The sequence below is a fragment of the Sphaeramia orbicularis genome, chromosome 1, assembly GCF_902148855.1.
Source record: "Sphaeramia orbicularis chromosome 1, fSphaOr1.1, whole genome shotgun sequence".
NCBI lineage: Eukaryota > Metazoa > Chordata > Actinopteri > Kurtiformes > Apogonidae > Sphaeramia > Sphaeramia orbicularis.
Window position 1 is genome coordinate 31,780,809 of NC_043957.1, and position 21,453 is coordinate 31,802,261.

The 21,453-nt window shown below is 39.4% G+C and overlaps 3 protein-coding genes across 4 annotated transcripts; 1 reads left to right on the top strand and 2 right to left on the bottom strand.

Moving 5' to 3' along the window:
• Nucleotides 1-83: 83 nt before the first annotated feature.
• Nucleotides 84-7,415, bottom strand: mcrip2 (MAPK regulated corepressor interacting protein 2). The gene is made up of 5 exons (XM_030135704.1): nucleotides 6,804-7,415; nucleotides 6,575-6,644; nucleotides 4,434-4,567; nucleotides 1,734-1,835; nucleotides 84-511 (listed from the first exon to the last, which is right to left on the bottom strand). Exons 1-5 carry the CDS (start codon nucleotides 6,856-6,858, stop codon nucleotides 441-443), a joined length of 432 nt encoding a protein of 143 aa, XP_029991564.1. The 5' UTR covers nucleotides 6,859-7,415; the 3' UTR covers nucleotides 84-440.
• A 2,879-nt stretch (nucleotides 7,416-10,294) lies between these two features.
• On the bottom strand, nucleotides 10,295-19,442 carry gde1 (glycerophosphodiester phosphodiesterase 1). Of its 2 annotated transcripts, XR_003935544.1 has the most exons (7): nucleotides 18,790-19,442; nucleotides 17,005-17,180; nucleotides 16,269-16,374; nucleotides 13,373-13,465; nucleotides 12,597-12,808; nucleotides 11,193-11,395; nucleotides 10,295-10,989 (listed from the first exon to the last, which is right to left on the bottom strand). XR_003935544.1 is itself a non-coding variant. In XM_030135677.1 (6 exons), the coding sequence occupies exons 1-6, from the start codon at nucleotides 19,057-19,059 to the stop codon at nucleotides 11,248-11,250; spliced, it is 1,005 nt and encodes a 334-aa protein (XP_029991537.1). In that variant the 5' UTR covers nucleotides 19,060-19,442; the 3' UTR covers nucleotides 11,176-11,247. The 2 variants fall into 2 exon arrangements, 1 of the variants encoding a protein (XP_029991537.1); XM_030135677.1 differs by lacking the exon at nucleotides 10,295-10,989 and having other exon boundaries at nucleotides 11,176-11,395.
• Nucleotides 19,443-19,516: 74 nt separating this feature from the next.
• On the top strand, nucleotides 19,517-21,427 carry tmem186 (transmembrane protein 186). The gene is made up of 2 exons (XM_030135693.1): nucleotides 19,517-19,637; nucleotides 20,642-21,427. Exons 1-2 carry the CDS (start codon nucleotides 19,635-19,637, stop codon nucleotides 21,305-21,307), a joined length of 669 nt encoding a protein of 222 aa, XP_029991553.1. The 5' UTR covers nucleotides 19,517-19,634; the 3' UTR covers nucleotides 21,308-21,427.
• Nucleotides 21,428-21,453: the final 26 nt, after the last annotated feature.

Here is a 21,453-nt window from a genome sequence, read left to right on the forward strand (position 1 = left end):
GATGAGTATCAACAGCAAATGTTGGATTCAGATGTTTTAGGAATTTTTACATACAATTCAAAAAAATGATGCACACAAGAAAATCTTGAAAAACATTTTACTTTTTTTGCTTTTCAACACATTTATATCCAAAGATCAGCCAAGAAATACATACAGCTGAGAAAGGAGGCAGGGTCTTCAATCCAATACGCCACTCAAGTAAAGAAAATGGGTTCAAGTCAACGCTGTCAGAGTTCAGTCAGGTTGTTGCATGGAGGCAGTTTGTGTTGTGCATCCTTTATTCTCTACAGCTGCGTGAAGCACAAATCAGATTCCAAATTATGCACAATTCCTCGCAACACACGTCGTGGAGACGGACATGGCTCCTCTCCATCTTGTGACGCCATCACCGATGAAGCGTCAGCGCAGTGCTTCCTGTTCTGACACCAAGCCTTACATGGTCACGACAGGTTGGCAATGTTGGCAAGGAAGCGCTGAGCCCACCACTCCTCCAGGTCTATGGGCACAAAATCTGCGCAGAAACACAGAGAGGGCAGAGTTATAGTGTAACCATGGTGGAGGTATATTTTAGCAACTGGGCAAATCTATTAAAAAGAAGGTTGCAGTTAACGTGCTGATGAATGAGGACAACCAAGTAAATGACAAAACTTACAGGTGGAGGTCGGTTTCTATTCTCAGTCTTTTCTATTTTATTCTGATGGAAGCATGTACATCATATTGTGTTATGACTAAGGTGTATAGCTGTATATTAGTCTATAAAATGGTGAAACATGTTCATCAGTGAGCCTGTTTACATACACACCAATACTCTGATCATGATCCCATTTCTGGAGTTGTCAGATTATTCCAGTGATCATGTAAACAGGACAATCTGTTATGTTTTATCAGATAACAGCAGTAATCTGATTATAAAAAATCAGACTAACACACCTGGATTTCTCCCCAATTCTCTGATGTTTTCATGCATGTACACAGGTTAATCTGATGTATTTTGTTCTTTTACGTCTGCACGTGTAGACCCAATTAAAATCATATAGAATGGAAGTTACGTAGTCAAATGTGAGTGGAAGACAAAAAGTTTAAGTCTACCATTACAAAATGTGTACATACTCTGAAAGAAATCCAATAATGGACTGGAGCGTGTAAACCAGGGTTTTTCAGTTATCGCATTTCTTACGTGTATGTAAATGCGTTAGATCTGATTATTACCAGTATCCGACTACTCCCAGTTCTCAGATTTTTATGGTCATGTAAACTGGCTCAGTGTTTCCCAATTCCAAGATGATGTCCTCAGATGTACTGTTTGGTCACCAATTCAAAAATAATCACTTCAGGGGAGAAAAGAAACACAGATTAAACTTTAAACTAATCTGGGTGAGTCCAGCATTATATTATGACCTTTTAGTCCAGAACTGGAACAGACAGGTCATGGGCGAACCAAGGCGACGACGGCCAGTTTTACAAAGTAAAGTTAAAAATTAAAGCAGACCATTCAACAGCTGACCTCTGGCTACAGATAAAACTGAAAAGGCAAAAGGTGTGCAATTCCTGTTGAGGAGACAGTGGCCTTTCCTGGGTAACAATGAGCAATAAAAACATGATGAGATTTCTGATGCAAAGTTCAGGAGGATACAATTCAGGAAGAGGGTTATCTGTTACAATACAATAAAATACATAGTGAGATTAGATTGAATTAGGGCGGCTTTACTTTGAAGACGACTGCCAGCACTTACTCTTCATTGCAGAATTGGGGGTCTTCTCACTGTACTGGATGGGCCCCTGGCTGCCTGTCGTTTCTCCATCGTTGCCCAACTTCTGCTCCACCTCCTGCCACGCTGCACGAAAACACAAATACACCAACCTAAAATCAGTGCATTCATTGTAGCATTACCCTCATATGGTGTGTAACAGGGTTCCATAAATGCTGCTCAGGTTTGATGGATGTTGGTTTATCAGCTTCACCCGAAGATAAGATTCAAGGTTTTCACTCTGTAGGGGGTCTGCAGCTCACCTTGAACACACTTTTAGCCACACTATTAATAGCTTGTGCATCATGGTGTGTAAAGCTACAGCTAGAGTATGGACATAAAATCTTTTTTTTTTTTTTTTAAATAATTTTTTATTGGGAAGCAGGTACAAATCAATATATGTCTGTCACTGCAGACAAGAAATTTAAACACACATACATGTGCCAAGCCACTGATCAAGATATAACTCACAAAAATAAATAATAATGTATATATGTATAACCACATGTACACATGTATACACAGCAGCAGGCTGAGGGTTGCTGATGCTAGCAGACTCAATAAGCTGCTCTGAAAGGCCAGTAATGTTATGGGGATGGAGTTGGACTCTGACGGTGGTGTCAGAGAGGTGAATGTTGTCCAAGATCAAGACAATATTGGACGACTCCACTCACCCACTCTGTGATGTGCTGGTCAGTCAGAGGAACATGTTCAGTGACAGACTGATTCCACCCAAATGCACCACCGAACCACATCAGACTGGTTTACTCCACCTTATAACCTCAGAATTATAATTACACACAACTATATTATTGCACGCTTATTATGTATATTTCTTTAATTATCATAATGATAATAATGATCTTGTCTTGTAATTATTGTACAAATTGCTATTCTAATTTTGTGGATGGATGGATGGATGGATGGATGGATGGATGGATGGATGGATGGATGGATGGATGGATGGATGGATGGATGGATGGATGGATGGATGGATAGATAGATAGATAGATAGATAGATAGATAGATAGATAGATAGATAGATAGATAGATAGATAGATAGATAAGTTGAATTCATACCAAATGGGGTTTATAGATTGCCAGTGACCCAGAATAGATCTGATTACATTTTGGGAAAAGTAGGTCAAAGTTAAATTTTTTTTAGGAATTTAAAAAAACATTTTTTCCCCCATTAACTTATAGTGGGCGAAATTTCACATTTTGACAAAAACATAAATTTTGTTTCAATGTCCTTCAAACTTAGCACATACATAAAGGAAATTGATATGCTGACATCAGCACATGCATAGACATGATGAAATCAGCTGAACTGATGCCAAAATAAGCTACAATACATGCAAAGGGCGGGGTTCGTTGTGTCTGGCACCACTTGTTTATATATGTTTTCTTTTTTGTTGTATTGATAATTTCTTTCCTGCTACTTTTTATTATACTTGTATGGAGCAAATATAACACCCAATAATTTCCCCATGGGATTAATAAAATATTCTGATTGTATGGAAAGAGGAAGGTTATAACTTTATGCATTTAGAGATACAACTAGTTTTAATTTCACGTATCTTTCCATAGTTGTTTTTTTTTCCCCCCAAATGGAATGAGGCCCGTCAAGTATCTTGTCTGAAATGAACTTGACAGACGGTGAAAGAAGTTTTTCTTTAGGTGAAGAACACTGAGGCGCACTTCTCCATCTAAACTCTCCATGACAAAAGGACAGAACAGAGCAGTCTTTACTGGCAGCAGCCCAACAGTAACACAGGTCGCTTGTTCAAGCTGAGTCAGCTCCACAAGTCATTCATTTCCACCAGGGCATAAATATTGGCAAGTACTAAGGCATGCTGGGTAAATTTAAGACAGGGGTTAATAGTTCAAAGTTGTGGCTTTCAATAATTGTTCTGTCTTCAACTATTGAACAATAATTTCCTGAATCGAATTATACATGTAGTGAATTCCTACAGTTGTGCCTTTTTTAGCAGCTGGGACAGTGTTAACTTTGAGCTGCATGAAAGTATTTATACACTGGATGGACGGACAAGTGATCCCAAACTGGGAAATTGCAGGGGGGGTGGTTTATAGATAGATAATATGCATCTTGCTTTAATGAACCATGAGTAGAGTAAAATTTAAAAAGTTATCCAACAACAGTAGAAAAAACAGTTTGGGGATATAGTCAATAAGTTTACTATCAATAAATAAAACTGACCAGTTAGACCTTCAATCGGGGGTAAAGTGTAAAACTGATGCAGAAATTTCAACATAAAAAAGGAGGTGCTGTTTATTTTGGCTGTAGTGAAAATGTATTTTCACTGGAAACTGTAACTGGGATGATTTAGTGTTGTTTTACCCCTCAAGCAAAAATGAAAAACCTTTACCTCTCAAATGCATCATTTTGTATAATCTTTGGTACTTTTTGGTTTTACACAGTCAAACATCTTGATTTGGGACTGTTAGTGGGTAAACAAGTGCTCCTACAGGTCATGATGAGGGGATTTTTCACTATTTGTATCCTTAGGAGTAAACGATTAATAAATCCCCTGAGAGAATAATCGGTCAGTTGACTGATAATTAACAGAACTTGCCCGTTTCCTTGGTCACCACCTCCTGTTTTATCAGAACAAGGTTGTTAAAGTGTGACCCTGCTAATCACCCACATCCCCTCAGCCTCACCTTCATACACAAATCTGACGTTCTCCTCATGTGCAGGAGTGAATCCTTCTGCCGCGCTGTTGCTCTTCTGTGTGGCAGCGCCGTGGTAGCGTTTCCCGTTCAGGCGATTGAAGACTATCTTTGGAGGCGGAGAGCTGGAAAGACCACACACAGCATTTGATTATTAAAAACAAACTATTTCAATAGATATTTGTTTCACTATCACTTAATGATTCAGGGTGTAATCGTATAGCTTAGAGTCAGTGCTTGTTTAGTCTGTTCTGGGTTTTTTTGGTTAAAGAACAATGGATGACATGTATTTTAAACCATAAAATAAAATAAAAATAAATCTGGTGGTCATGGTGGTCCAACATGAAAGTCTCCAACTGGCGATTTCTCCCTCTACAGATATATACAGATCATTTTCAAACTTAAACAAGTCATATTTCCTGGTGATTATACACAAATAAAAACACTGCTTTCAGTTGAATACCATGGGACCTTCTATAAAAAAAAAAAAAAAATGTATTACAGTCAATGGCAAGAGATAAGAAATTTTCTTTAATCAGCTTCGAATCATTCCATCATTTATGCGTATAGTCTTTGCTAAACAAGATAACGATATATTTACAAGTCAAGAAAGTTTTGCAGGTTTGAGGTGAAACTGTTGAAATATCAGATCTGTTCAGAGTCATTGAAGATGTCACTGCAGCTTCAACATAACCCGACTTATAGTGATTTTCACCTATTTTAATATTTTTCTTAAACCTCAGTCTTGAAGAATGAGGTCAAATGTGCAGAGGCCATTTTGCTGTTGGTGATGTGTACCACTTGCAACAAGAAATGTAGTCCATTGAGCTGTTTCACTCAAAACTACATGTTTCCTTGCCATCTTTGCTACAAACTGCAACTTTCTTAGCTCATTAAATGATCTTTTAAGTTGTCAAACATCATTTGTAAATGTTGAAAAAGCTATTAAAAAACTGGCCATTTTTACTGATGTTAGGTCTCATGGAGCACAGCAGGACTTAAGCTCTCTATTATGAATGAATTATTGTATTTCTGCAATCAGATCCTCCTACATCTTACACAATTTGAGCTTTATAGAGGAAATAGAGGAAACTACTTCAATGCATATCTTTGCAAACTACCAACTATTGCACAGTGAAATAGTTCAGCAACAGCAAATTTAAATCATTTCAACTCTTTAGGCTGGTTGATTCTTTTTTAGGCTCCGTGATGAGGTTGTTATGTGAGCATAACACACATGGCTACACAGAGGTCAAGAGAGTGGAAGGCTGAAGGTCAGGGTGAAAGAGAAAGGGGGTGGAGCTAGTTGAAAGGAGTTCAATCAAAAAGACAACTCCTACTACTACTACTACTACTACTACTAATAATAATAATAATAATAACAATAATAATAATAATAATAATAATAACAATAAAAATAACAATAATAATAATTTATTTCCATTATGATAACATTGTAATTTGTAGTTTTAGTTGTATACCACACAAAATAGTAAAAAAGTAAGTTAACTAAAGGTCAACTACCAGTAAACTAGTTGTTAGTCGGTTAACTTCAGCAGTAGTCTGCCGCTTTACGTCCAGTATGTAAACTAGACAATCAGCAGATGACAGAACACCTTATAACTGTGTTTGTTGGAGTTTGCTATATTTCTGCTATATTATAGTTGGATTAAATTACCTTTTGTTCTCTGCGTTAATATTGAGCCGTTTATATCAGATTCGACCACATGTGTTAATCTAACTAGCTCTTTAACCGATTCTGGCATTTCCGACAGGGACCTAAAGGTAGCACTAGGCGACTCCTGATAGGTTAACGTCCACAGGTAACCGGGATTACGTGGGCTACAACCAGGATGTTTCACAAAGTCACACCGTGGACAACAGTGACCGTGGAAGTTTTCACGGCGTGCCATCTGCGTTTAAACAAACGGAATCGTTTGATAAGTCGGTCCGTGTCCGATAGTGGAATCAGTCAGCACGCGCTGCTATGTTACCTGATCCCACACACAACACACGTGCTGATTATTTTTGGGTCCACGCACGCTGCTCCCATCGCCAACATATGACACTAAAACGTACAAAATAAAAAATAAAAATAAAATAAAGCCCGAAAATAAGCCCATAATACTTACTTTGACGTGAGCCAAGACGTTGGTTTTAGCTTCAAGTCGCTGAACTTGCTCTCAATTTGTTGTGTGGGACCTTCATGAAAAAAATGAAAATACATGATCGGACACAGTTAAAGGAAAATAGTATGGATTTTGAGTGATGAAAAATCCCCAAAAGTTTGCATTTATCACTGCGATGTAAGTGACGTTACATTGCATCATTTCAGCATTAGATAACAGTCTCTTAACTCACCTGTCCTCCGTTGTGTAACAAGTTTGCTGGGACCTCTGGTGATTGTGTACATCATGTGAACGCAACCTTAAGGAAATAACTGACCCGCCTTGTCGTTATTTCTGTATTTTCTATGGAGAAGTTTTCCAGGTGCTGACACTATTTTTCGTCAACTTCCCGTCCTCTGTCTGCAGCCACGACAGGGAGAAAAAACAAAAACAAAAACGCAGCGTTTCTCCCGGTCAGCTGCCTCCAACTCGGCCTGAAGGAACCCGCACTAGACCCGCTCCGACCCGGCTGTGGTTCCGATCCGTACCCCGCTGCCCCCTCGAGGTGTCCGGCTGCACTCAGCTGCGACGTCCGCTGCTCCGGAGAGAGGTGGCGTGTAGGTCATCCAAGGAGAAAACAGCGGCTGCTCCACATGCTGGATGGAGGTGGGATACTACTCGTGGACCCGTGTGACGTCCGGGACACTGACACCCCCTGCCGCAGACTGCTCTGGCTGTCCACTGTCCGACGATGCTCCGTGGAATGACTGGCACTGCCCACGACACAAGGACACCAACAGCACTCTTCAGTATTTACATTAGAGCATATTACGACCACGCGTGGACTGGGTCAAGTTATCGCGAGTAAATAACGAGACTTCCGGTCAGGATTTTCAAAATAAAACCGTGTTGATGTTTTTTTGGGGGGTGTCAGAATTTTTCCAATAAATCAACCACAAACATATAAACATCTATTAAAGCAGGAGTGTCAAATTCATTTTAGCATACACATATGATCTCAAGAGGGCTGCATCAGTAACATAATAACACACTAACCTATGAATAATATCAACTCCAAACTTTTGTCTGTTTCAGAAAAAAGTAAAATTACATTATGAAAATGTTTACATCTAAAAAGTATCCTTTTAAAAGTATGATAATGTGAACGACCATGATCAACCTCTTAAGAAAAATAAGTCAAATTTCAATGAAGTTATGCCTCAGCTTCTTATTTACATGTGCATTCCAGCTTATAGATCACAGTGGATCTACAAATGTACAAAACATTAAATAACAGTCAGAATACCGTTATAATTTCACCTACTTCCCTTAAGGTATTTCAGGTTGTTCATATAGTAGATTTTTTTTTACAGTAAAAGAAAGAGGAAAATATGGACTTGTCATTATTTATAGAGTATGATGGTAGTATTTTACAGGTCTGACCCACTTTAGATCAAATTATGCTGTATGTGGCCACCCACTGAACTGATTTTGATACTCTTGATGTTATATCTCTGCGCAATTTTTGCATTTCATGAATTCATCCCAAGGGCTGGATTGGATCCCTTAATAGGCTGGTTTTAGCTTGCAGGCCATATGTTTGACACCCCTGCATTAAAGCCTCACATTTATCTGGATTGTGCAGAAGCCGAGAACGGCCGTCCAGATAGCAAATATTTTGGCAGTATTATGGCATACATTTGGCATTTTTGGCTTTCTTTTGGCATTATGAAAACCTTTAGGCTTAACTGTGGTATGATTAAGGTTATCCATAATAGATATGGAGGCACCAGCAATATATGGCTGAGTTATGGCATATGTCTGGTTAACCAAAAGACTGGGCAAAGAGTGGGATCAAGTATAGGGATGGTATCCCAGATAGCAATTACCTTTGGGCCAGATCCGCATTAAAGCCTTTACATCCGATAATAGCTCACATCTGTTTTCTGACTTTGGACCAAATCTGTATCTGATCCATCTTTCAGCTCCCTCTAGCAGTTCCGGAATTGTGCTGGCTTACGGATTCGGCCCAGAACAGTCTCCCATCACACAACCAAGACTGATTTTCGAAGTTGTAATGCTGATCTGGATCAGATTCGTAATATGAATCTGGACCAGAGTCGTAATACAAATCTGGGCCAACATGATTCTTGTGTATATTCTAGATGTGATTGAATGGAGCTGGGCCAGAGCTGGACCGTTTCTGTAGAAGATCCGTTTCACGGAGCAGTACCCGTTTTGGCCTGATATGCGTTTGGACACCGGGACAGATCTGCCAAACAGTTTCGGGCTGAGTTGGGGTACGATTCTGTTCCAGATCCGTCCCAGTATCTCTTTGCTATCTGGGATGGCATGTTTTGGCTACTTTTTGGCTGGATTATGGGGATTTGGGGCTTTTCTGGGACAATTATGGCTATATTTTGGAAGTCCACAGTTAGTTTTGGGTGAATTTTGGCTTCCTGCTGGTTTGATTTTGGCCTGCCTATTTTGGGCCATTTAGCCGCCCAGAACTTTGCCAAATGGCATGCCAGTTTTGGGCGAGATTTAAGCCATAATGATTTTGCTATCTGGGCATGGATTTACATATTATTTTATGACCGTCATCTTGTGATAACGAATTCATTCATTATCTCGAGATAACAAAGTTCACTCAAAATTCACCCACAGCGATCACTGCGTGTTGTTTAACACATCAGGCTTTTACACTGAAGTGCTCTTGATTTCCGGTCTGGCTGTGTTTAGTTTCCCCGTGGTTGGGTGTCTTCAGGCTCACCGGCAGGATCACCACCCTCTGAGACGTAACACCGCCCCCGGCCCAGACGGGAGGGGCGGAGATGGAGGAACGACCCGTGGAGCTCACCTTTCACCCATTAAGCCAGGCGTACAGACAGATAAAGCTGTTTACAGGAGTGAAGAAAGTGGAAACCAAGCAGGTAACTGACCCTAAGATATATTATGGCTTTAAATCAGTCTGTGTTGTGGTGCATTAACAGTCAATAACAGAATCATAACAATAAATACTTTTTGATTCATTGAACTGCATGAGACGCCTGTTTATTTCCCATTGCACTCCTAAGACTCTTTGAGGAGCTGACAGCTGACTGACACAGTAATCCTTCTAAACTAACTTTGACTCTAAGAGGTTCTGCACAGCCTCCCCAGGTGACCTGAGGAGTTCAGGTGAAAAACACCTGTACGAGCTGATACTCTGCTTTTGGTCACTTCTAAACGTGGGACCAGGAGCAGCTCAGACAGGCTTATCCTGGGGGATATCCAACACCATTCGACTCTACTATCTGGGTCGGTCAGCTGAGTCTCCAGGCCAAGGGGTTACACATCGACTGTCCACACAACTCAGGCTTAGCATTAACACTGGAAGAGAAAACCAGTGGAATCATGAACGGACTTCACCCCCTTCAGTCCAGTGGCTTAACAGGACATACTTATATCAGCAGAAGTCTACTGTGTCCCCTCACATATTTCACTTTATTATATGCAACAAAACTGACAATATTCACAATTTTCAGTCTTAGTTTAATCTCAGATATGTATTCATACAGTATTTCAATGCCCTTACAATGATTCTCAAACAAAATCCCATATTTTAGATCATATATTTCAAGTTTATTTTATGATGTACCTGTATGTTTGGATTGTCAACCTGTTGTCATAATCCTTTCACTGTAATTTGACAATAATAAACTGTCACTAACATAGGAGCTTAAAATTCAATATATCGCTACCCCTTTTTTTGGATTTTAATTTAATTTAATATACACATTTGTGAAAGATATAAAATGTTAACTTGTATGTTTCAGTGTTGTGATCTTAAAAAGCAAAGAGAATGACATGTGTTAAAAGACAGAGAGAGAGAGAGGTACATAGCAGTACTTAGGGAGAACTCCCTCCACCCTCTCTTACGTATTATTCCCCGTTTTATTCATCTCCCCCTGCCCCCCTGTCTTACGATTTATTGATCCCCTTGTCTTATAAGCAGCCGTACGGTCTGCGTGTACTTGTACAGTGCCCCCCCACCCCCACCCCCCCACACACACACACCCACCACCCTCTGGATCTGTGCATATCTCTGAATTCAGGTCTGCAGGCATGCTTGCTGATATACACAGAGAGTGATAGATAAGGTACACAATGTATTTATGTGCATGGGGACGTTCACGAATTCAGACACTGCTGACAGTTCGATTCAGGTGAAAATTAGCGCCAGTAATGTAGGCTATACGTGTAAGAAAACTCAGTCACAACCTGCCTGTTATTTCAGTTGGTTGTGTGTCCTCCCCCAGGATGACATTCATTCAGCAGAAGTAGGGATGTAAAACCCAGACCCCCCCCCCAAAACAAATCGCACCCTACATGTAATAATAAAGCGCAGTCCTGAGTCAGTGAATACAGTACATTAAGGTCTGTGTATTCCAGACACCCTGTATGCATATGTCTGAGTGGATCCACCATATTAGTATAATGACTTATGAATAAAAAGCTGCTCCTTGGCATCTTAAATATGGCACCTACTGTGATCAGGGTTCATTGCTGGAAACATCCACAAATCTCCACAATTGGACTGAAAGCGTACGTTCTCTTTGTCTGATGCCACATTATGTGTGTTACTACCATCTCTTTATACCACTTTCATTATGTCTTTTTAGGGGTTTGAGTGTTAACACACTGTGCGGTGGATGTCAGTAGTGGGGTTCACAGTCCTCCAGCAGACTGTCTGTGATGTAGTTCACTTGCAGCAGTTCTTGGTAATACTCTTTCTCCACGTTTGTGTTGACGGTCCAGGCCACCACCTCCACCCCTCTCTGGGCCCAGTACTGCACATAGTCCCTGAAGGCAGCACACATAATATAGTATTAGTCTCTACTGTCAATCACAGCTACAGCTCATAAATAAACTTCATAAAACACAACACAGAGGTGATTTAAAGGACGGGTGTATAAGATTTAGGAGGATGACAATAGAAATGGAATTAAGAATCAGGTGCTTCTATGAAACTGGTCCCTAAAAACAGGACAGAGGGGCTAAAAATTCAAACCAGATATAGACTAATGTTGTGAAGCAAGTTTGGAAGCACTTTGGGTCTATTTTAAAAATAAATATTTACTGAGATAAAAGAGAAACTATTTTTCAGATAAAACACATTTTTATATTATTTTTATACAAAAATCTGCATGTAACACAGTAAAAAGGACACGAAATTATGTGCTACTATTTTTTTCGAATATCTTTTTATTCTCTCAGGTATGTTTTGGGAATCTAACTAATTATACAAGTGTTTCACAAAACTGACCGCTGTTTCAAAATCATTTGTGATTTACATGTGTTTAAATGGGCAGGTTCCGCATGTAACGCGAGTGAACATGATGGGTTACACACAAAACCTGGAACGAGACTGCCGATTTATAAAAAAACCCACATGTCTGGATTAGAAAAACCACTAGGATCATCAAATTTAACACAGTGTCTGACTGTTTCAAGAAATGTTTTCCAGATAAAAGACACTCCTAGGTAGCGCTTCATGTCCCAATTTTGGTCCTGTTTTTGGCCACAATATTTTATTAAAAATTCATTAATTTTGGGATGGCTCAGAGCAAGAGCATATATTTTTTTTTGCATTTATCTGAGGTCATCATTAGGTACATCCTGGGGGGAAATATGTCTAAATTTCTCTTTTATTATTGGGTCTAAAAAGCTGGCAAAGCACCAGGTACCAAAATGAACCCACTTTCTTAGAAGCACCCAATTATGTTTTCATTAGTGTATGATCACACACAAATGAGATCTGTTGTGAATGAGCAGTTCGTATCTACAAAACACATCAAGGACTTTAGCACTCTAATGAAGTCAATACAGAATAATCTTTAAGTGTAGTACTGCTGACGACTGAATTGGTTTCATCTGCCACTTATATCTGCAAATACATGAGCTTACAGTGCACTGTTTCAGTCTGTATCTCATGTCTGTTCAGTATTGGTTGATTATTTAATCCATCCTGTGTCCCTGTATGGTCTGAGCTGTGCCAACTCACGGGGAAACAAAGTTCTTCTGGACCAGAAAGGCTGAGATGCCACAGAGCTTCCACAGTACATGATGGTGCGCCCAGTCCAACAAGACATCCAGCAATGTCATCCAATAGTGTTTCCATGGCGATGAGAACCGTGGGACACCATCTCCAAATCGACTCATACTCCATGGCCTATGTGTCAGTGCAGTGACCACTTCTGGATCACTCTGCCTCATCTGGGCCAGGGTTAAAAACAGGGTGAGTGATAGTGAACGTAAAAACAGACTTTAGTTCAAGAAACAAAAGACACAAACTCTCTATTTCTTTCTTTCTTTTTCTTGAAACTGCAATATGTGGTTTTGTGATTTATGGCTGTACTATACAGAGCTGAGTTTATGGCTAAGTGCTGCCTACAAACCAGTCATACATTATCATTTTAAGGGTGACACTCATCCAAAAACCATTTGCTGCATCTTTTTTTGTTGTCTGTTAGGCCATTCATACTGCTCATGTCATCCCAGCATCTATAACAATGTCTATGTTATGTTGAATACACATGAGACGAACTCAGTGAAGACAAAAATGGAAGGAATTTGACAAAAACAAGCCTTTGCATTTGGTGTTGTGTGCTACAGTGTGTTCAGTACCCAGTCTCTTCATCAGTGTCATTTGACTAGTTTTATTTTTAAACTGTCCCAGTTGTATTGCACGTGTGTTTTTTTTCCTAAACCCACACTTGACAGGCTGTTCCTCTTGTCAGTTGTCTTTAAAGGCACAAACACACATCAGAGCTCACTCACTCGGTAGATAACTTTGGGCTCAAAGGAGCAGACGATGCTGCTGTTGTAGAGGACTGGATGCTTCTTGTACAACACCTTCAGGGCTGTGGCTGCCTGGGAATGAATAGAGAAACACGTAGTGGTGGTTGGTCAGTCAACTGTTTATAGTGCGTTTCAGGTTTATTCTTTTGTGTGTGTTCTGGTCCACAGCAGGGTGGGAAGTGACAGCTGTGTATGTGTAGAGACACTGTTGTGGGTCCTAAAACTCACAAACGTCACAGGCTGAAACAACAATCACCGCTGCAGCTCTGCATTCCTTGATCTAAAAAACCACAAGTAACAAACCCCAAATAGACAGTTAAAGCACTGTTCTTCAGTTTTGAATGTAATATAATGTTACTAACAGTGGATATGAATAGTGCAAGACTTGAACATGGTGAAACATTAACAGGTCCAATTTAGAGAGCAGGTTGGACAAAATGTCAACCATCACAGAGACACCTTTTTAGATTAGCTGTGCCAGATAATTAGAGCACAAAGACAAAACACTCCCATGTAAACAAAACATGATGCAACAAATGTGTGTGTTGGGGTGGTTTGGTTTCTTGTCCAAAGTACAGCACATACTGGTACACATTCACACAATGTGTTCCTAAAGTAAATCAAAGTGCCACAGTGATATAACTATTGACCGAGTTGAAATGACAACAAATAGAGTGTTTAATTTTTGTGCTGCACAAGTTCCCAGCATCTGAAGTTACACTTTTACAGAAAATTCATTTTCATGTTGAGTGTTAACTTCGACACAACGGCTGTGTTTCCATAAAATGTTAAGTGAATTTTGACGTTCGAAAACCTGCAAAAATGAGAATGAGAATTCTAAGTGTTTCTGTGCTTTATGTCCTCACAGGTTTTCCCTGGATCATCTCTGGACCTGCTGCTGTGGTCCTGCTTCTCTCCTACCTCCATCGTCACCATTCATTTATCCATATAGGTGCAATATTGTTTATTATGTAGTTACATGGATGGTAGAGGTTTTATTTTTGGTAATAACAGCAGCAGTAGTAGAATATCCACTGTTAGTGCTTGTATTTGTAGTAATGATAAGTTATAGATATTTGTTGTAGTTATTGGTAGTTACACTAGTAACAGCAGTTCTAGTTTTGAAAAGTTATTGTTGACTTTGCTGTACATCCATGTGTCTCCCCCAGTATTTCTCTCTTTCTCTTCCTTTAACCCTCCCTCTTTAACCCCAACTGGTTAAAGCAGATCACCATCCTCCAGAGTCAGGGTTTGCTCCAGGTTTCTGCCTGTTTAAAGGACGTTTTTCCTCACCACTGTCACCAAATGTTTGCTCCTGGAGGATTCTATGGGTGTCTGTGAAGTGGCTTAAAGGAATGATATTTTGCTTTTTTAAATGGAATTATGCATTTTAAAACATTTCCCTGTGGTCTACATAAACCGTAAATGCTATGCTTGGGTCTCCACAGGTCCATCTTCAACCCTGTTTCTGAGTAAGGGCACCAGAAAGGTCATTTTGAGCGCTGGCCCTTTAAATCTAAATGAGCCACTTCACACTCCACCCCTTTCAGGTTGTTGACCATGCTTTCTGTCCTGTTCAACCACTTCTGTTTGTTAATACAACCAACAACTGAACATTTTAGGTAATTGGCTCGAAGTTTGGACATATTTTCAGTTTTTACTACAACCGCTGACAACTGCTGACAAACAATTATGGCGTACTCGGAGAAATGTTCGTTGGAAGTCTTGACCTTATACATGCAAATGTGACATAACTAGTTATAAAACGTAACAAATTTTGCAGGAATTGAAAAAGGTTGTAGAAATCCACTCGATTTTTGCTGGAATGAATATAAAGATAAGTTTGCAGCACATGGAGGGTTCAAATTCAAACTTTATAAACTATTAGGGTCCAAATACACAAACAAATGTACCAAAGACTAATAAAAGTGGGTTTAGCAAAATATGACCCCTTTAAGAGTCTGGTTCAGGCCAGCTCTATATGTAAAGTGTCATCAGATAACTTTTGTTATGATATGGCACTATATAAATAAAATTTGATTAATTGATTGATTCTGTAAACTCACAAAGCAAATAATCTTAGTAGCATTGCATCTTCAGCAGTTGGTGGTGTAGGCTACATTACACATGACTCTGCTTCACTGAGTAGAAGTATTCTGACATTGTTTTCCATCTAAAATGCTTCTGATGTCTTTTTCCACAAATGAGACAGAGGTATAATCTGGTCTCCTCATCTGTCCATGTAACCTGTTGTACCAGACATGTTTTCTCACTAATCGCAATATCTAGGAAGACGCAGCAAACAGCCGATCAGTCTGCGCATCAGTCACATCAGTTAAATGTTTACTCTGTCAGAAGTTAATCAAAAAGGTGTTTCCATGTCCTCTACTCATATTTCACATGTATTTTTGAGAAAAAAAAATCAAGATGCGTTTTAAATGCATTTATGGAAATACATCTAGTGATTTGTGTCAAACTTGGCAAATACTTTTAATCTGTAATTCAGTCATTATCTTTTTTATAAATGTAAAGTAAGACGTTTAGTTAGTAAAGAGGTCTCATTAGGAAACGCAACAATAAAAGTACAGCTAAAAGTAAAAAAGCCAACATATTAGAATTAAGATATCACCATATTGCTTTTGATTAGCATGACTAAATCACTTGCTCACTGTGCCTATATAATATCTGAACAATCCTATCAAACAGCAGTAGATATTTTACGATACTTCTGTTCATGGTGTAGACTGTGATTAGAAGATGTTTATCCTCACATCATGATCTGTTCATTTTGCAGGACTGACTGGGTACAAATCAATTAAATCAACACACTGCACATAATCATGTCTTGTTTTGTTTGTTATTTTGTGTTCTGCACCTCATCTGGATGACCTTTGACATCAAAGTAGATGGTGAGCTGAAGTTTCATGCACTCTTCAACAGCTTCCTCCAAAGTTGGGATCTTCTCCCCAGAAAACTTGTCCCTGGTAACATGAGACACAGATATTCATTGCATTCCAGTCCCATTAAACTTTGTCTGCTGTCTTTTAGACAATGGCAGTGTTGTGCACTGATATCCTGGGTTAAATATAGAACCATATCCTGTAATACAACTTTTTCATACAAATGGCAAAAGGAAAGAAGTATATGTTTCTTATGTGAGCCATCTTTCATTCTTTTTCTTTGCTCTTAAATACCTGTAACAGTGTATTTAATAGCATCTTCCTTCTCTTCATTGCTGCATTGTTTTTCATATTCTAGTTAGCCCCAACCCACACCCTCATTGCCCTTTATCAACTTGTGGTATGGTTTCTTGTCTTGCAGGCCTCAGTATCTATCAACATGGATTATAAAAACAGATCAGTTGGTAAGGAGTCAGTCAGAGAATTACCCAAAAACACATTCTGCCCCAGGGGATATGAATGCAAAAGACTGTAGCCATTTTCAACAGTAATATACTGTTTAGTAGTAAACGATGAGTAAATTCCCTGCGATATTTAACCTGTGATGCCTCAAGTCAACAGTTATAGGTATTAGCAGTCATGAAATATCTCTTGTAAAAATTTTTGGCCAGAACTAACTGATGTAGACCGAGTTCTATCCCTCCTGCTCACCTAAGGCGATGTTTAGCAGCTGCATCCAGTTTGTTCAAGTCAGAGAAGCTGATCTGTGTGAGTGGTCCTGAGCCATTGGTGGTCCGGTCCACAGTGTCATCATGCATCAATATCGGCACTCCGTCTGCTGAGAACTCCAGGTCCAACTCCACACCCGTCGCCCCGTTCTTACTCGCCTGTAACAAGACAGACATAACAGAGTTTGTCTTTTTGTTGGCTGACACTAGATTTGGCAATATACAGAAAGCCTCACATCACATTTTTGTAATGATGTCACATGATGAACTCCACTGGCCATGCACAAATACTACACACATCAGTAATCACCAATGTGGGTACTGTTTGTAGCTGTAGTACATTCTATGGTCTTTAAATGATTATTACTGCACATTGCGTTCCGATGAGAGGTACAATCCCCTTGTTTATTCTATATATTTAACTCACTGAGAGAATGCACTACGGATGTTTTGATGGTTTTGCAAAGCGGTAGCAGATTATTATTTACTTACAATACAGTACAATGTAAAAATACAAGTAAAAATCCACAACGTATTTAAGAAGATGTGCAAAAGCATCAGTAACAAAATAGATTTAAAATTGTAAAAGTGCAGAATGAACCATTTCCTATCAAGTGGTGCCAGGTACAACACACCCCGCCCCTCACACATATTTCGCCCATTACAAGTAAAAGGGAAGATTCTAAAAAAAATCATAAAAAATTTGAACTCTGACCTACCTTTCCCAAAATGTAATGACATCTATTCTGGGTCAGTGGCAATCTATGAATCCAATTTGGTATGAATGAAACCAACAGTTTTGCTGCTAAAGTGTTAAACAAACAAACAAACAAACAATCCAAACCAAAAACAATACCCTTTGCCTCCCCTTCGTGGGGCAAGGTAATAAAACATAAGCTATTACTGGGAATGCAATTTGACTTTTTCAGGTCTACAGATAGATTCTCAGGCGCTGATGATCAGCTGATACTCAGTAAGACTAGGAAATGAATGGGATCATTCTAAAACATGTAAGGCAACATCATGTTTGATTTTAATAGATTTTTCTAAAACAAAATACATCGAACACATACAGGCATTAACTGAATTATCTATCTATCTATCTATCTATCTATCTATCTATCTATCTATCTATCCTGGTATTTTATATTTTGTAGAATACCCACACTCTTCCCTCACTTTACAGTGTGTATATATATATATATATATATATATATATATATATATATATATATATATATATATATATGTATTATTGTGTTTTACTGTGTTCATAGGTCTATGTACCCAATATTTCAGCCCTTTTCTTCTGTGTTTTATCCCTTTTCAACACCCTCCTACCTTCTGTATTATTTAATGGACTCAATAAGGGCTTATCTCATCTTGTCACATAATCTTGCACCACCAACATGGTACAAATTGGTTGGACTCATTTTAATTACTGTATCTACAATTTGGTAGCTTCATTTATAATAGCTCATCATAATTCATTGGTTAATTTTAAGTATATGAATCTTCAGAGTCACTAGTAATAGTGAAGTAAAAAGCACATGTATTTTTGAGATCTAGTGGAGTATAAGGATAAATATGTGCAGACTTTTACATGAATGAATGAACACAGTTAACTTACCCCTACTGGATTTATTACATAATATACCGGTTTTATTATGCATAGGTGTAGGCTTTTCCACTTTGTGTCTGGAGGAACAACCCTCTGTAGACATGTGAAGTGAAACATGACCCAACCTGCCCAGCCCCCTGCTCCTACCTCTCGGATAGCTGCTATGGTGTTCTCCGGTGCGTCGTGCCCACCGCCCCGATGGCCGATCACCGACACTTTACCGGAACCAGCGACGCCCTTGGCTGGATGCAGCACCTGCCGGGCTCGGCTGGCCGGTACCTGAGGGAACCGGAACACGGCCACAAAGAGGTAGAGGGAGGCGGTGAGGACTGTGGTCCACACCGTGCTCCGGGTCCCGAGCAGAACCAGCACGAAGACCAGGGAGTAGAGGGTGACTTCATCTCCCAGCTGCAGCATTGTAACAAATTAGCAGCACTTTAAGCTAATTCTGCGCCTTCCTGTGAGCTACCTGTTAGCTACCGTTAGCTGCCCATCTGACCGTTTACCGTCTCCAAATGTCCTGCCGACCCGGGAGGAGTGTTTGCATATGTTACATTACAGGCAAAAGTGAAAGCAAATAGGGTGGAAGGTCCATAGGTGTAATGCACACGGTCGACGCGACAAACAGAAGTAAAACTGCAGATACAAGAGGTTTTGTTTTTAGCGTCACTTTGCGGCAGATGTGGCCGCTCTGACGCAAAGTCTGTTTCCGCAAACTGAGTCCTGTCAGCGCAAAATAAGACTGAAGAAGGGCAAATACAATATACGTTCAGTCGTATATGTTACATCTGATACAGAATAGGGTTTTTTTTTTTTTTTTTACAGGAAGTACTTCCGCAAGGGGGCACGCAAACTAGCAAATCAGAACTGAAATGACACTTCGAACACTTCCGGGTCAAAGGTCACGTCTTTTTAAAAATACAGTGATCATTCCGCTATCGGTGGTTTGACTCCTGTTCTTGTTTGTATGTTTCTGTTTAACTGCAACGACCATGGTGAGATCTTAACCTTGTCTTTTTTTATCATTAATATACTTGTCATGTAGAGATTTTTTGCAGGAGGTCTGTAAATTATGTTAAAGGTGTATTAGCCACATTTAAGCTAACTACTGCGTTGATGTAACAGCTCCGTCAGGACTGGTGTTTAAATGTTTTTTGTTTTTGTTTTTGTTTTTATTGACAGCGTCCCTTATTTCACAGTTAAATGTGGGCTGTCTTTATTACCACTTTACTTTGGTAGTCCACAATGAGAAAAGGGTGACAAAGACTTCTAAAATGGATCTAATTTTCAGCTCATTTAACAAGGTCACAAGAATAAACAGGTTATTGGCTGTGGAGTATAGGTGTCAATTCCTCTTAAGATATGCTAAAGTAATTGCACTGTTGTATCCCTTTATAATAAGCTGCTGAAATGTTATAATTTAGTCTTTAACTTGTGTAGGTGGACTGTCCAGAATAGAATGGTCCTGCTCAACTGCAAATTTCAATACTTCCTTTATTTTATGAGAATAATTGTCTTTTGAGACTGAGAATTTTTTTCAATGTTTGTGTCATCTGTACACTAATTAAGGCACTTACTTGGATCCAAGCGGAAGTAACTGGTATAAATATTGATCAGTACTGTTTTAAGTGTGTATATTTAGTCAGTTGCCTTTAGAGCTGAAATGATTAATCGACTCAAAGTGATCAAAAAAAAAAAAAAAAAAAAAATCATTCAACCACAATTCTCCTGAATCAAAGCTTTGTTTCCTTCATTTCTCTGCTGTTAAACATTGGTTCCACTGTAGTGTTTCACACGGACGCTTATTGTGACGCACAAAGAAGCTTCAATTCAGGAAAACTGCAATAGAATATTTCCCTTCAATCAATTTGAGTTGATTAATTGAATCCTGAATTTTTGCATTCACTTCAAGCACCTAATCGATTAATCAGTTTCAGCTCTAGTTGCCTTTATTTTTTTTAATGATAAAATTACATTTATGTCATTTTCTTCTTTACAGATAAGGTCAGTAATGCTAAACAGATTAACCCCTCATATGCTGACATGCAGCAGAGGATCATGTGTCCTCACCGGCTGGATGTCGTCTGGCCAGTATACTCATTCATCTGGTCGCATGTCCACCCAGCAAAGCCTCCTCAGACCCCTTACACCTAAAATCACACCCATGGTTGGGTGCACTACCTCAACCACACAGAAGTACACTATGATTTACAGGCTGCCACACATAAAGCTGCTCAGAGCTGTGTCCAGGCTCAAACTGCTCCAAACTGCAATCACTGTGGTCATTTTGCCACCGGTGTACATCCTCTACTTCCATGGAGATGTTTCTTTCTTCTTTGTCAGCTACTCAACAGGACTTGCTCTATTTGCAGGCGTCATGCTGTACACTGCCAGTCACTTCTTCAGGAGAGTTGTGGGTATGATGTACCTGGACCCAACACAGACCACTCTCAAAGTGTCTCACCTCACTTTCTGGGGGAAGCGTAATGATATCTTCCTGCCTGTGTCAGATGTTATGACCATTGGGGATGCAGGAGACTCAGTGGGGGAGACGATTATGAAACTGAGGAGATACAGCAGCCCACAGACTTTTTATTTCTCCACTTACTTTGGACGTGTGCTGGACAAAGAGGCTTTTGAGAAGGTTTTTGGAAATCTAAAATGATGAATAGTTTTTTCTGTACAAATTATTATGTTGAAAATACAACTATAAAAATGATGATGGTGTGTTTTTTTTATGAAACCTGTTAAAGTTAAAGCTAATTAACGTTCCCGAGATATGCTACTACCAAACAGTTCTGTCCACCATTG